Source organism: Tamandua tetradactyla, chromosome 7, assembly GCF_023851605.1.
Source record: "Tamandua tetradactyla isolate mTamTet1 chromosome 7, mTamTet1.pri, whole genome shotgun sequence".
NCBI lineage: Eukaryota > Metazoa > Chordata > Mammalia > Pilosa > Myrmecophagidae > Tamandua > Tamandua tetradactyla.
The window spans coordinates 150926132-150941095 of record NC_135333.1 but is presented as its reverse complement, the minus strand read 5'-3'; the positions used below and the strand labels follow the sequence as shown (position 1 = coordinate 150941095).

Here is a 14964-nt window from a genome sequence, read left to right as displayed (position 1 = left end):
TTAAAAGGTGTAAAATAACAAGGAATGTTATCACCTTTGGTAAACAATATTATGTGGTATTGAAGTTGAATTGTGTCATTTATAGTGATGAATAGATCTGTGACATCATTAATTAAATTAATAGTTGTAATGTGATGTCTAAATTTTAAAGCTTCCAAAGCAAAACCTTCAAAGATAATACATTAATCTAACTTTTATCTGTCAACCAGACAGTGATGGGCACAGAAGACAAGAGGATATGCTCTTTTCAAAAATTTTGCCCTTAGCCTCATCAAATTCAGTTCAAATAAATGAAAAACTTCTCCTCATCCCACTCCTGCCCCCCACCAAATGTTATATCAGAATTCTCAGGGTTTTAACAGATTTTCAAACATGCATGCATCCTTTAAACCAAAATGATAATAATGATGATATAATGACCTACTGAGGGAAATAACTTCTTGAAGTAGATCTTAGAATTTTTTTTAAAGAAATCTTCCCTAACTATTCAGAGATGCAGGTTACAGAAGAAAATGTTTTTGTCCTTGCTTAGATGCTAAATCATTGTATGTAACTAAAAAGTAATTTAATACATATGGCCCTATTTCTTTATAGGTAAAGCTGTATTATTGGTATTAGTAGTAATTTAGCAAGGATTTTTTTTGTTTTTTTAATTGACAACAAGACTAGGGAGTACTGTCATAAGTGTTAGAGTTAGAAAATCACAGATGCATTTTTACCTGTACCTATCATAACTTCTATTTACTATTTTATCTGATGGTGGTTCAAAATTTCTGAAGATAAAGCAGTGTATATACACTAAAAAAAATATGGCTTTATATTCCACAAAAATAGACATGTACTATCTTGATAAATATATAGAACATTCTTGATTCTATAATAATACATTCATTAGCATATGACTTGTTTTATTTTGTGCAATTTTTTCATTTTAAGTTGAAGTTTTTAAAGAGTAACTTTGCTGTTTACCTTCAAAGGTCTAAACATGAAATTATAATGGGAGCATGCAGTTTAAAGCTGACATTTAATATGACTACATTTTAATGCATTTTGGTTCACAATAATTAAATTATGAAGTGTATGGCCAGAATGACTCCTGCTCTAAAAAATTTGCACTACGGTGATATTATTTAAGAATTGATTTATCTTAGAAAACTGACAGCATGATGGATATATCATCATTAACCTTGAAACCAAGATCTCTAATCACCCAAAAGTTAGCAAGGAACAAAGGTTACCATCTGAAGGTTATTTCTGATATGATCTAATTTCTAAAGGACAAACTAATTCATCTGACCCCATTCTCCAAGTGATCACAGAATAATAATTGTAAATTAGTCTAAACTAAATCACCTAGACCATCTGTACAGTTCCTTTGTCCTTTGATAGGTGAATGACAAAGTGGATATTGACTGCCTGCTAACATAGGTAGCCTATTAACCTAGTAGTGTTCCATTACTAGATCTAAATCTGGTTTATATCTAAACCAGTTGACCAACTTGGCTAATTCCTTCTAAAATGTGTTCTTCCCATGCTGAATGCAGCTTTACACTAAAAGTTTCTCAAGTAGAAGACATTAAGCGATCCTGGAGCCTTGAACACCTCTACAGGTGACAGAATGGCAATTAATTACGCCCTTTGAAGGACTTTTAGGTGGAGCTGCAGACTGCAATTTATATGCCAATGACATTATTTCAGTAAAAAACAAGAAATTAAATATGTATACATATTACTTGACATTTCAGTAAAAAACGAAATTAAATATGTATAGATATTACTCTCAAGTAATGTGAGTTTGTAAGACAGTATAGTAAAATTAAAATTTATACACCTATATCAGAATATTGTCATACTCCATCAAATAAATGACAACTTAAGTGATGTCGGAGGGAAAAAGTAAACAAATAAAACTGAGTTCTCGACGCACAGAAGAGGAGTCATGAAAAGTTATTCAAGTAAACAATTTATCTCTGCATATTTCACTTAAATATAGAAAAGTATTTCACTATTTTTTTTCTTTCCTTGAAGGTCTGGTTTATTAGTCACTCTGCTGCCTTATTACAATGCTATTTCAGCATAGACAACGTTTTATCTTTTAAAGTAAAAATAGTGCCTTAAAACAGTTGAAATGGATATTGCTTGCTTGTTTTGATTAAGTTGCTATCTGAATTTAACACTTATTATGGTCATTGCTCAAAGAAAGTTTGTTTATTCATTATTGTTCTGCTCTGTCTGCCACAATAGATAATATGTTGGATGAATTAATGATCTATTGCTTTAGATAAATACTATACGAAAAACCTGTAGAATAATGTTCTCTCAAATAATATTTTCTGAAATTAAGTTGATCACCTTTGGATATAAATAGTGTGCATTAGTCTTGACTACTGACATTTCTCTCCTGAAATTGAAACTCAACGCCTATGTATATTCAGAAAATTGGAAATAAAATATGGGTTTTAAACCAGGGGATCTTTTGTACACATCAAAATACACAGAGTCCTGAAATAGTGACGTTAATAATATTTTACTATGTGTATTTATCTTTTTAAAAAAGATTCCATACAGACTTTTGAGAGAATCAATATTATCCATAGATAATGATTTCAGCTAGTGTTAACTTCTCGTAAAATGTATTGCCATATGATTGAGGAATCTAACCTGAAGTACAAAAGGTTAATTCTAGTGTCTTTTCCCCAAAAAGAAACATTTAAACTTTTCTCATACTTTCATTATCTGCCCTAGCAAATAATATACTTATATTCTGATAAAGAGATAATGAAGATAACAGTATTAGAAAACATTTTAAAATGTTATTAATAAAATAAATGGTGTGTTCATGGCTTAAATGTTAACTTATGTCCTGTATAACATAGTTATGTCTTTTCAAGATGAAACTTCAGAATTGACAGAATAGAGCAAGGTATAACCATCTATCCAATTATCAGTATCATCCCTGAATTTCATCTGCTCATAAAAATTAGCTTCACTGTGACCTCTAATTTTCATCTATCTCAGCGGCGAATACTAGGTTCAGCCTCATTTCTCAGTTCTGGAATTACTGATGCTAATAATAGCTGGTATTTATTTAGCCCTGTGTATGAATTATTTCCATTAATCTTATGCTGTAGATATGATTTTATCCTTATTTCACACAAAATAAAATGGGAGTTAAGAGAAAGATTAAATAATTTGCCTAAGGCAGTTTGCGTGTGGCAGAGATAGGATTCGAAACCAGGCGATTTGCTTAGAAGATGCCTCAGCAGCCTGCTCACTCAGGACAGGTGTCTTGTCTTGCTCTTGCAAACTGTCAGGGACTAGAATTCTGCCTCTGTCTACATCTGAGTAAAAACTCAACCTGTTGCTGGACAGATGCCCCCTACCTGTCTATTCGAGCCTCACATTTTATGTGTTGATTTGATGATTTAGATGGCTGTGCTTGCTGAAATATTTATGTATAATCTATCCCAGGAACTCACTGATACATCTTCCTGCTTATTTCCTGCCTCAAGAACCTCTTTATATCCTAACTTCTTATACTTGCTGAACTGGGAGACTACTATAGTCAGTTATGAGACTTTTAATACAATGGCATAGGATAGTGAATCATAGCAGGATAAAGAGAAAGAGAAAAATGGAGAAATATTTGCAGTTAAAACTCAAGAAAACTTAGTATAACTTTAGATACAGAGTCAAAATTCATAGTTAATTAAATAGGGCTTCAAAATTCTGAGACTTTGTTACTGGGAGAATGGAGATTTGGAAAGAGAAAAAAAGGACACCTGAAAGGAATCAGGGATAAAAAGAACAGAAATGAATTTAGTTTTGTATACATTATGGTATGTGGCAAAGAAGAAACATAAAAAGAGAGATATCTTTGATATAATTATTTCATGGTTATGTATTTAGTTGACCTTTATGCATGTTTTTGTTTTTTTGTTTTTAACATTTTTCACTTCTCATACTGAGAGACATGTTGGAAGGAAGGTAATAGGTGTTCTGGAAGTTCATAGTAAATTTAATTATAATTATCAGACTAAAGCATAGATTGAAATCTAATTTTGCCAATTTCATAGTCATTTCATTTCAAATTGAATGTGCTCTAGTTAATTGTTAATAAATTAAAAAAATCTATAAACTAAGGCAGAATCTGCTCTGCAGATATATCCTCTCACTAACAAAAGACTTTCAATACTAAATTAAAAGGTACATTTAACTATTTTCTATTTGTGCCCTAATAACTTTGGAGTGAAGTTAAAAAATTAGTTCAGAAGTTTCAGATTAATGGTGCCTAAGTTTTGATGGCAGGTCATTTTTAAGGGGTTTTAATGAGGTTATCTTATTTTAGAATTCTGTTTTACTAGGAAACAGCAGTTTGAGGAGGAAATTATGAGATTTATTCCTGGTAATTTGCGTAGGAAAATTAATATAGTTAATACTTGTAACATTTAAAATATTTGAGGAATTAATGCATTTGTATTTTTAGAGTGCAAAGGATATTATTCTTTGCTTCCTTTTGTGACTCTTCTCTTTGTTTGATTTTTTTAAATTAGAACACTGACACCCAAGCGACCATAATTATTTTAAAAGAGATTTATATTCTTTGGTATGTCTAAAAATGGACTGCCTTCAGGTTCTGAAAAGATTTATAAATCACTAATGTAGTTCTGTGGGTTTTTATTTAAAAATATTTATTCCAGATTGTTTTCTTAGCAATGTTATTAAAATGTGGAAGCATTTTAATAGTCATAAAATGCCATATATAATAATCTAAAGATTCAGCAAGAACAAAAAAATTAGTCTGGTAATGAGGAAATGCATTTTGTATCTAAGCTTCTCATGACTTAATATGAACAGATACAGAGGTTATATCTGCTATTATGGGTGTCTTCATATATACATACAATGCCTTTAGTTAGGTGACTCCTCTTACTATTTAAGCCTTTCTTCACTTGCTCCATGCTCAAAATAGATTCTGCATATTTTCTCAAGCTATTTACTCATACTATTCTTTCCTAATGTAACTCATAAAGAGCAGTTAAAGCCAATTTATGACGCACCTTCTTTGAGAAGAATATTGGTTTGGTATTGCATAACGATTCACTGGAGTATACCTTCTCTTTTTCATGCTCAAGTCTATTGTGATTTTGTCTCATTTTCTCCTTGAGGTCCAAAGGAGAGCTGCCTGAATTTTCAGTTTTGCATGTTTCATCTTAATTAGTATAATGTCATCACTCAAAATTACTTGTTTGGGGGAAAAATCAAATATTAGATGCAGCCCTTCCTATACACTGGCTTATATAGGATGGAGAACAAGGAAACACTTGAAAATGGCATAAGTATGCAAAGAATACTCATGTGTGAACTTATTAGGCAAGGCATGGTTTTAAAGAGTATATTTATGTATTAGGTTGAAGGACCAGCAATTTCTTGGATCTGTGGTAGAGGGAGAGTCATGGCAAATCTGTGTGATGATTCTTCATGTTTCTGCTAGGATATGACACACTTAGCTCACATTCTATTCTACAGAAGGAGGTATGAAAAGCATGGCAACAGGTGGGGGGTTATAAGTGTCTTCAGGGAGGATAGTGAATATTAAGAAAGAGTACTACAATAATAAAATATACCACAGTGTGTCTTATAGTGAAGTAATAAGATGTGTTTTCCTCTCCAAAACAAAATCAGTGACAATAAGGTATTGTCATCATATATTAATTCAGGTCTGTTTATATTGTAAAGATTATACATATATTGTGTAGTACTAATGGGGACCTAATATTTTATAGAGAGCTCTGGTTATTAATTAAGCTGTATCTCTAGTTGCCTTAAAAATCTGGTATTAAAGATTCTTGTCTCAAAGAAATACAGCTGTGCATATAGGCAAATTGTACATCAAATTTCAGGGGGGTCTGGAACTTTCTAAAGGCCACCTGTGCCAGTTTGAATCAGTTGCAAACCCCAGAAAAGTCATGTTCTTTAATCCTCATTCAAATATTGCTGGGTTGGAGCTTTTTGATTGTTTCCGAGGAGATGTGACCCACCCAATTGTGGATGGTAACTTTTGATTAGATGGCTTCCATGGAGATGTACCTCCACCCATTCAAGATGGGGATCTTACTGGAGCCCTTTCAAAGCGAATCATTTTGGAAAAAGCTTGAGAGCCCACACAGCCAGAGACCTTTGGAGATGAACAGGGAAAATGCCCGTGGGGGAGCTTCATGAAACAAGAAGCCTAGAGAGAAAGCTTGCAGACCCCACCATGTTCACCATATGCCCTTCCAGTTGAGAGAGAAATCTTGACTTTCATTGGCCTTCTTGAACCAAGGTATATTTCCCTGGATGCCTTAGATTGGACATTTTTATAGCCTTGCTTTAATCTGGACATTTTCACAGCCTCAGAAGTGTAATAAATACCCCTTTGTAAAAGCTGTTCCATTTCTGGTGTATCACATTCTGGAAGCTTGCAAGCTAAGACACCACCTAAGGACCACTTAGAGCCCTACTGACTCCCAAGATAAGAACTTCTATTATCTCTTTAAGCCTACCTCCATCTCTTTCACATCATTAAGAGTTACATTCCTTGGTTAACCACGATTTGCACTTAAGCACCTCCTTAATACTCCTCAAGCCACTGTGGCTTCTATAATCATCACTTCACTAAAACACCCTTAGTTAAATATTTTAGTAATATTTTGATCCTAAGTCCAGAGGTTATTCTTTAATTCTTATATTACTTGATTTCTAAGGAATATTTAAATCTTGTCACCAGTCACTCCTTCTTGCAATACTTGCTGTCTTTCCTTAGTAGTCATGACATATACCTTCCTATGATTCCCCCATTGTGTCTGCCTGTTTCTTCTTAGAACCATTTCTTGAATGTTAAAAATATAAATTCCTTGAGGTTCTTGAGGTCTGTCTTCTTCTCTATACTTTCATTGCCAATGTTGTTCCCTTCCATAGTTTCTAATATGACTAATGATTTCCACCCATTTATCTTCAGCCCAGGTTTCTCATTTGATAGATTTATATTTTCAGCTTCTCTTGAATATCTCTAACTGGATGGCCCACAATCAGGTAACAAAATCCATTGTGATCAAAACTGAATTTGTTTTGTTTCAACCCAAATGTACTCCTCTGTTTCAAATACCAATAAAGGGTGGCTCAAACACTGTATTATCTACTGGTTTCTTAGTTGTCTTTCAGCTTTAGTGCCACCTCTTCAAAAATAATCTACTCTCCTTGATTTAAATCTTTACTCGGCTCTCTATTGCCGTTAGGATAAATTTTAAACTCTTTAACAAGATTTGAATGTCTTTTCATGATCTGGTCCCTGCTTAGATTTGCATTCCCTTCTTTTATTCTAAGCCTCTTTTACCAACCACACAATTGCCAAATTGGCACAATTTCCAGTTCCCTATGCAAGCTCCAATTTATCTGCCTGTGGTTCTTAGAGGTTCTTGTTGTTTCGCTCAAACGCCATTTATCTACAAATCAATTTGGTAATTTCTTCCCATACTCATGCATCAGTTTAGGTATAGCCTTCTTCAGAAAATCATCTTTGATCTCCCACTAACAGATTAGGTCTTCTTTTCTATGCTTTCCTATCACCTCTAGTATATGTCTTTTCATAATAAATGTTACCCCTGACTCCCTATCCAGCTGGTTTCTGGTTGATGTATGAAAATTGATAATTATAAATCAAAACCTTATTTATAAATGCATAATATCATAAAATAACCAATTCTATAATCCCCAAATTAAAGTTGATCAGGAAAGTAAATGAAAAGAAAATAAAACACAAATGTATGCTTTAACAAGTACTTATTAATTATAGCAGATGATTAATAAAACAAATTTAATTACATAAAATGTAGGCTTGCATAATTTCAAGATAATCATAGGACAATAATAAGCCTTTATAGTCAGCTTGCTGAGAGAAATGTGCTCTGTCTCTTATTCAAATTCATCCTGGGCCAGTTGTAGTTTAGCACCATTTCATGATGGTTAGCTGCTACAATTTACATTTCTATGAGATGATTTTAGGCTCTTCAGTTGGATGGGATTTCAGCGATTCCCAGGAACATCCCATTGGTTGACTCCTGGTTGGATGATACCTGTTTTGTTGGACCTATCCAGAGAGATGTTATGAGGAAAATATTTGGGGTCTAAGAATCCACACTTTGCCTCTCTATTTCCCAAGATAAAGTGTCATATGAAATATTACCTTTAAAAAAAAGGGTAGCTTTCAATTATGTTTCCAGAAAGGTATTCCAGAAAATACTGAATGGAAAGTCTCACAAAACAAATTAAAATGCTTGAATCTCACAGTTTATCAAGCTAATTTCAAACACACAGTGAGAAGCCAGGGAAAAGGCATGGAACAGGTTGACATGCTTAGGAGAGGGTCAGTGTAGAAAGACCATACTACGTGAATCTGGGGAATGTAATGTTTATGTTTTCTCTACCTCTGTCTCTCTTTCTCTCTCTCTCTCTCAGCCACGTTCAACGGTCCCCTCGGTCCCCTCTGATGGTGTGATTACAAGCGCCAGAGTTGAGGTTGGAGTTAGAGGTCTACAAGCAAAAGCTACCAAGGGCCAATAACACATTTGTTCTACCGGAGAGACACTGGGATGAATATGCTTGGCCAGTAGATGTAGCTAAGTAGCTTAATGATCAGCCATGGGTTTTATTTGTGTTACTTTGACAGAGAACACACAGGTGGTCAAATTATGACCTCATGAATACTAAGTTTTCATTTATATGTAGTGTTTCCAGAGTACTTAGGACCTATTATATATTTATTCTCAAGTATACTGAGTATTCTATGAATATTTAATATCTAGTGCCTCATGAATATTAGGCATCCCAGGTCTTTCCATCCTTTCTGTATATGTAAAACACACACACACTCTGCTTACTATTTAACTTATACTTAACACATCCCATCAGTTCTGCCCATGTCCAATAAACATTTTGCTCACCAGCTAACTTACCTATCTTTGAAATACTGTCCTATATTTTACAAAGTAAAAATGTATTGATCCGATACAGGTGAATATTTTCAATGGCAGATGCATTTCACAAGAGTATTTTCTAAAAATGACTGCAATAATATTCATCTTACCATGTGATTTGGACACCCCTCTCACTGAGAGGTGGGGTCTAGATTTCTTTCCCTTGAGACATGCTAGGCTTTTATGATTGATTTATTCAATAAAAGAGAAAGACAGAGTGACACTGAGGCTTTCAATATTAGATAATAAAATGTGAACTACCTTCTGACCTGTTCACTGGAATACTTGCTCTTGAAGCCTTTACCTGCCAGAATGGGCTGCCTTGAGGTTGCCATGCTGTGAGAAAGTCCAGGTTATCATGCTGTGAATAATATCCAGGTTATTCAGCAGCAGTCACATGGAGAATCCATAAAACCATTGTTTCAGTTTGCTAATGCTGCCGGAATGCAATCTACCAGAAATGGATTGGCAATTATAAAGGGGATTTATTAAGATATAGGTTGACATTTCTAAGGCCATAAAAATGTTCAAACTAAGACATCCAGATGAACATACCTTGACTCAAGAAAGGCCGATGTCTGTCACATGGGAAGGCACAAGGCTGGCATCCACATCTTCTTCTGGCTTCTGGTTTCAAATGGCTCTCTCAGCCCCTGTGGATTCTTCTGGTTTCTGGCTTTCTTAGTATCTCATGGGAAGGCACACGGTGACATCTGCTGAGCTCTGCATCTCCAGACATTTGTGTCTAGGCCTTTGCTGTCAGCACTCCAAGCATCTCCTTCAGTGCTCCCAGAATTTCCAAATGTCTATGTCTATGTGTTTCTGGTTCCTGTCTAGATTCTGTCAGCTCTCTCAGCTTATGGTGTCTCCTGAGGCTTCTGCATTTCCTAATCTGTGCCTGCATCTACATCTATTTAGGCAACTGCTTTCTCCAAAATCTCTCACCTTTCAAAGGATTCAGTAAACTAATCAAGACTCACCTTGAATGGGCAGTCACATCTCTATCTAATCAAAAAGTCACACCAAAAATTGGGCGTGCCACATCGCCATGGAGATAATCTAGCAAAAGGCCACACCCGCAATTGAGTTGGTCAATTTCCATGGGAACAATTTAATCAAAGGTTCCATCCTAAACAATAGGTCTGGCCCCAGAAGGTTGGATCAGGATTGAAAACAAGAAAATGGCTTTTCTGGGGTGCATAACAGTTTCAAACTAGCACAACTAAGTAAAAGAGAGAAGAGGTCTAGGCAAAAAATCACATGAGAAATTCCAAACTAAACCCAGAGGAGCCATTCTAAAATTCCTGACCCACTGACACCATGAAAGGTAATAAAATGAATTTTGTTGTTTCGCATTACTGAGTTTTGGTGTAATTTGTAGATACCAGAACATCTGCCATTTCTCCAGCTGGTCTTGACCTTTCTGTGCTATGTTTCATCCCTTCATATTCATGAGCAATGAATTTAAGTCCTCTCCCATTTTAGATTGGGAGCAGGGCAGAAAGCCAGAGTCAGTTGCTAAAGGCATTATATCTGTCACTTTGAAGGGATTTTTCTACATGGCTTCATTTGTCTAGGACTTCTTAAAATTACCTTTATTAATTTGGGATTGAAGATGTTGTCTTCTATTCATAGTATGCCTTTCTAATGAATGCATTTGTAGTCCTCATTACTCTCTTAATCTTTAAAATGTATTTTAAATGAGAGTTAACCATTTCAGATATTTTTGTTGTTTAATTTACTATCCATGACTGTTTTCACATGTCTTTGAATGATGACCAGCAAGGAAAAGGTTATTTTTTCCAATAATTTCTAACCCAAAGAAAGCAGCAGAGGAATCACTGACCTCAATTTTATCCAGTATGTTCACATTGCCAATTAATTCAGTTAAATGTTGCATTGATACCAGTAATGTCAATGATCAATGTAATTAGCTATCCATAAATAAGTTTAAGTCATTTTCTGGAAGCCATGTGAAAGAAGTGGTAAAGCAGGTATCACAAGTCAGGCAGGATCTTCTCAACTGCTTCAGAAATTTCAGCTGGGAAACACAGTAATTAATGCCTCTGAGTTTTATTTTTTTTCATCTATAAGATTGATAAAATGTTGGACTAGGTCTCTGTTCTAGTTTGCTAGCTGCCAGAATGCAATATACCAGAAACGGAATGGCTTTTAAAAAGGGGAATTTAATGAGTTGCTAGTTTGAAGTTCTAAGGCTGAAAAAATGTCCGAATTAAAACAAGTCTATAGAAATGTCCAATAAAGGCATCCAGGGAGAGATATCTTGGTGCAAGAAGGCCAGTGAAGTTCAGGGTTTCTCTCTCAAGTGGAAAAGCACATGGCGAACACAGTCAGAGTTTTTCTTTCATGTGGAATGGCACATGGTGAACACAGTCAGGGTTCCTCTCTCATCTGGAAGGGCACATGGTGAACATGGCGTCATCTGCTAGCTTTCTCTCCTGGCTTCCTGTTTCATGAAGCTCCCCGGGTGGCCTTTTCCTTCTTCATCTCCAAAGGTTGCTGACTCATGGACTTTCTGCTTTGTGGTGCTGCAGCATTCTCTGCTCTCTCCGAATCTCCAATCTCCAAAATGTTTCCTCTTTTATAGAACTTCAGAAACTAATCAAGACCCACCCGAATGGGTGGGGACATGTTTCACCTAATCCATTTTAACAACCACTCTCGATTACATCACATCTCCAGGGAGATGATCTAATTACAGTTTCAAACACACAATGCTGAATAGGGATTAGAAGAAACGGCTGCCTTTACGAAATGGAATTAGGATTAAAGCATGGTTTTCTAGGGGACACACATCCTTTCAAACCAGCACAGTCTCACAGCAGAAAATGCTAGTACTCTTTCCTGTAATTATAAAGTGTGAGTTTCACAATTGGAGCAGAGGAAAACATGAAAACCTTTTAAATGAGAAATATTAGAATAAACCTCTTTTCCAGTTAAGAAACAAATGTTGAATATATTTAAAATCTTTCTCTTCCCTCAGTTTAATATCAGATTTCACAGTGATCTAAAGAGAAACATGAAATTGACTTTTTTCCTAAGAAACTCTTTTTCCATTAGAAAGAAGAAACAGTTGTTTCAGAAGCCATCCCTAATTTATTTTTCAGTGCCCTAGTACTGCTCTTAGATTTGCTGACAGATAGCTCTGAATGATGCAAAATAAAATTCTCTGAAACTTGTCTTCTCTTATCATATTTTAACTTCAAAAACAGCTAACATTTTGAGCTCTTCTAGAAAACTAAAATATTCTTAGTTTTAGGTTGAAATTTTAGTGAATATTTGTCAAATTAATAGATATTACAGTAATGCCATACGAATACAGGATGAAGGCTGATTAATGTAGCCTTTTCACTACTATTTATCTTATGAAAAATGGTGCTTACACATTTGTGTGTAGGCACGAGTCAGCCATGATCTGCTTGGTATGGTTTTCACGTTTTGAGTTTTCCTTTCTTAGACAGGTAAAAAGAGTAATGCAAAGTATGATCATAACGAGAAACATGAAGCCTACATAATAAGCAGGGCTTACTATTTGTGATAGAATTGATATTAAAGTTATGAATATTGGTTCCAATTAATTTCTTTTAATCTACTTTTTAAATTTATGAACTACAGAAGGTTTAAACATAACATATTTTCTACATATTTTTTATTTCCATTGTTACCTACTCAAATAACGTATGGAAGAAAGTGGCTAAGTGTTCTTCAAAAATCTCTTTCCTCTTCTTCTGGCCTTAGGACTAGACTATTGTGGTGGATTGAATTATGTATCCCAATTTAGAAATGTTCTTGGTTTTCATCCACATTCGTGTGGCTGTGAACCCACTGCAATAGGATCTCTTGAAGACATTATTTAAGTGAAGGTGTCATCCAATTGAATGAGTTTGAGACCTAATCTGGATTAGTGGAGTTCTTTTTAAGTAGAAGAAATTCAGATATATAGAGAGAAAACATGGGGAGGAGCCAGAACCCCAAAGCCCACAGAAGCTGGAAGTCAGCAGAATTCGGAAAGGAAAGTGGGGGGTGGGGGGAGGTGAGCATCACCAGGTGATTTAAGAGCCAAGGAATCCAGGGATTGCATGCCAGCCAGAATTCTACACAGACAGAGCATGCCTTCTAGCCTCCGAAATGTGACCCAATAAGTTCCTTTTGTTTAAACTAAAACCAGTTTGTGGTATTTTTGAAAGCAGCCTATCAAACTAAAACAGCTACTCTCCCAGCCTCTCTTATAATTTGATATTAACACATTGGAAGTTCTTACCAGTGGAATGTGGGAAAGGGTGTTATTTTTAAACCAAAGATTTTAGGAAGTGGGTGTGATTCTCCCACCCTCTCTTTTCCCTCCCACTATCTGGGTGCAGAACCCAAGGGGATGGCGGGGCCCAGAAATGAAAGGAGCCTGAATTACCGTGGAATGAAAGTAGCCCACTGACCAGTATTCACCTTGGAATACTGAGAAAGCGAAAAATCAAGTTCTGTTGGGTTTGACTTTTTGGAAATTTTGGATCATTTGGTTGCCTACCCTAAATAATACAGTGTGACAATATTGAATGACTGCTTCTTGTTGCACAGAATAAAATAAAAATCCTTACTTCCACAAGATTATTGATAACTTGTGCAATGAATTTTTTTCTACCATCTATACATAAATCCATCTCAAATTTGAAATTCAACGGTTAGCATAAATATGGAAACTGTCATTTAGTTATTTTTAACAAAGTTAAACGTAAACTGTTTTGAATATAGGCAAATTGCTTTTTCCCAATGAGTAACAATATAGTTGAAATGAAGTTATATTAAGGTCAACATGTCTTCTAGGGCTAATATTACTTGCTTTCTTTTTTGCATTAAAATTATCTTTGTACTTAAATGACAAATAGTACCATTTCCTAAATCTTTGTTATTGTTATAGCTCATGTTTAATTATTCATTCCTTTTGGCAGTTTTGTTTTTATATGAGCAAACTTTGTTTTTGCGAACAAAACTACCTTGATTTGAATAAAGCAAGTATTATTATTATTATTATTCCGTGATATTTTCAGGTTAATGAGAGTAATTATATGATGACCTCCAACCACTTAAAGGAGTATTTAAAGAAAAGGCTGATACTTAAAATAAAATGTGTAAGAGAAGCATAAGGTGCGGTCCCTGTCATAGTTTCTGCCTCTATGAACTAATTCCTTTCACTGATATTAGGCTAAGACCAGTGAAAAACGTGGCTCCCACTTCTCCTGTCCAAACCTAGAGATTATGTAGGGGCTAAGATCTCACATCTTAATTATTGATCCTGATATATCAAAAACTAGTAGAAGCAGATAATAACCTTAATATGGAAATTGGTTTTATATTTGTATGAGACTTTCTGCCTTGAGTGCAAAATATTCATCAGCTCTTTCTCCTATTCTGTGTTTATTTTGTTCCCCAATGTCTTCAGAGTTACTTAAGTAGCAGTTCTCAAAGCGGGATTCTTGACTAGCTATATCAGCATCACCTGGGAACTTACTAGAAATGCAAATTTTGGACACCCCCCGCATACACACAGACCTAAGGGATCAGAAACTCTGGGAAAGGAGCCTAGTAATTTGTGTTTTACTTGTTCCCTGCTGATATTGCATGCACATTTGAGACCCGCTGAACTCCAGGAACTGCTGTAGGAGGTGATTTTTCTTTCCTTTTCTCCTGTAAATTGGATCACTTAATGTCTTCTGCAAAATTGCTTCTTAGAAAATGACTTTCTCAATTGTGTTAAGGAGATGTTGCTTACACTCCTCGCAGTGATGTTATGGGAGAAAATGGATAGTCTCTAAGCTGAGAGTGGTTGGGAAGACTATATCCTCTTGCCAAAATCTTCCTTATTTTATGACTATTTCCAGCCTTCCATATCAAATTCCTCCTTTGAAATCAGCAATGGAGTTGTATTGAAACTACC

General features: G+C 35.1%; 1 protein-coding gene across 1 annotated transcript in view; it reads left to right on the top strand.

Moving 5' to 3' along the window:
* Nucleotides 1-10155: 10155 nt before the first annotated feature.
* Nucleotides 10156-14964, top strand: part of PPFIA2 (PPFI scaffold protein A2) — a 497371-nt gene continuing 492562 nt past the window's right edge. Inside the window, 1 exon segment of the mRNA XM_077111527.1 lies at nucleotides 10156-10341. Within this exon segment, the coding sequence (XP_076967642.1) occupies nucleotides 10335-10341 (7 nt within the window). The 5' untranslated portion in view covers nucleotides 10156-10334.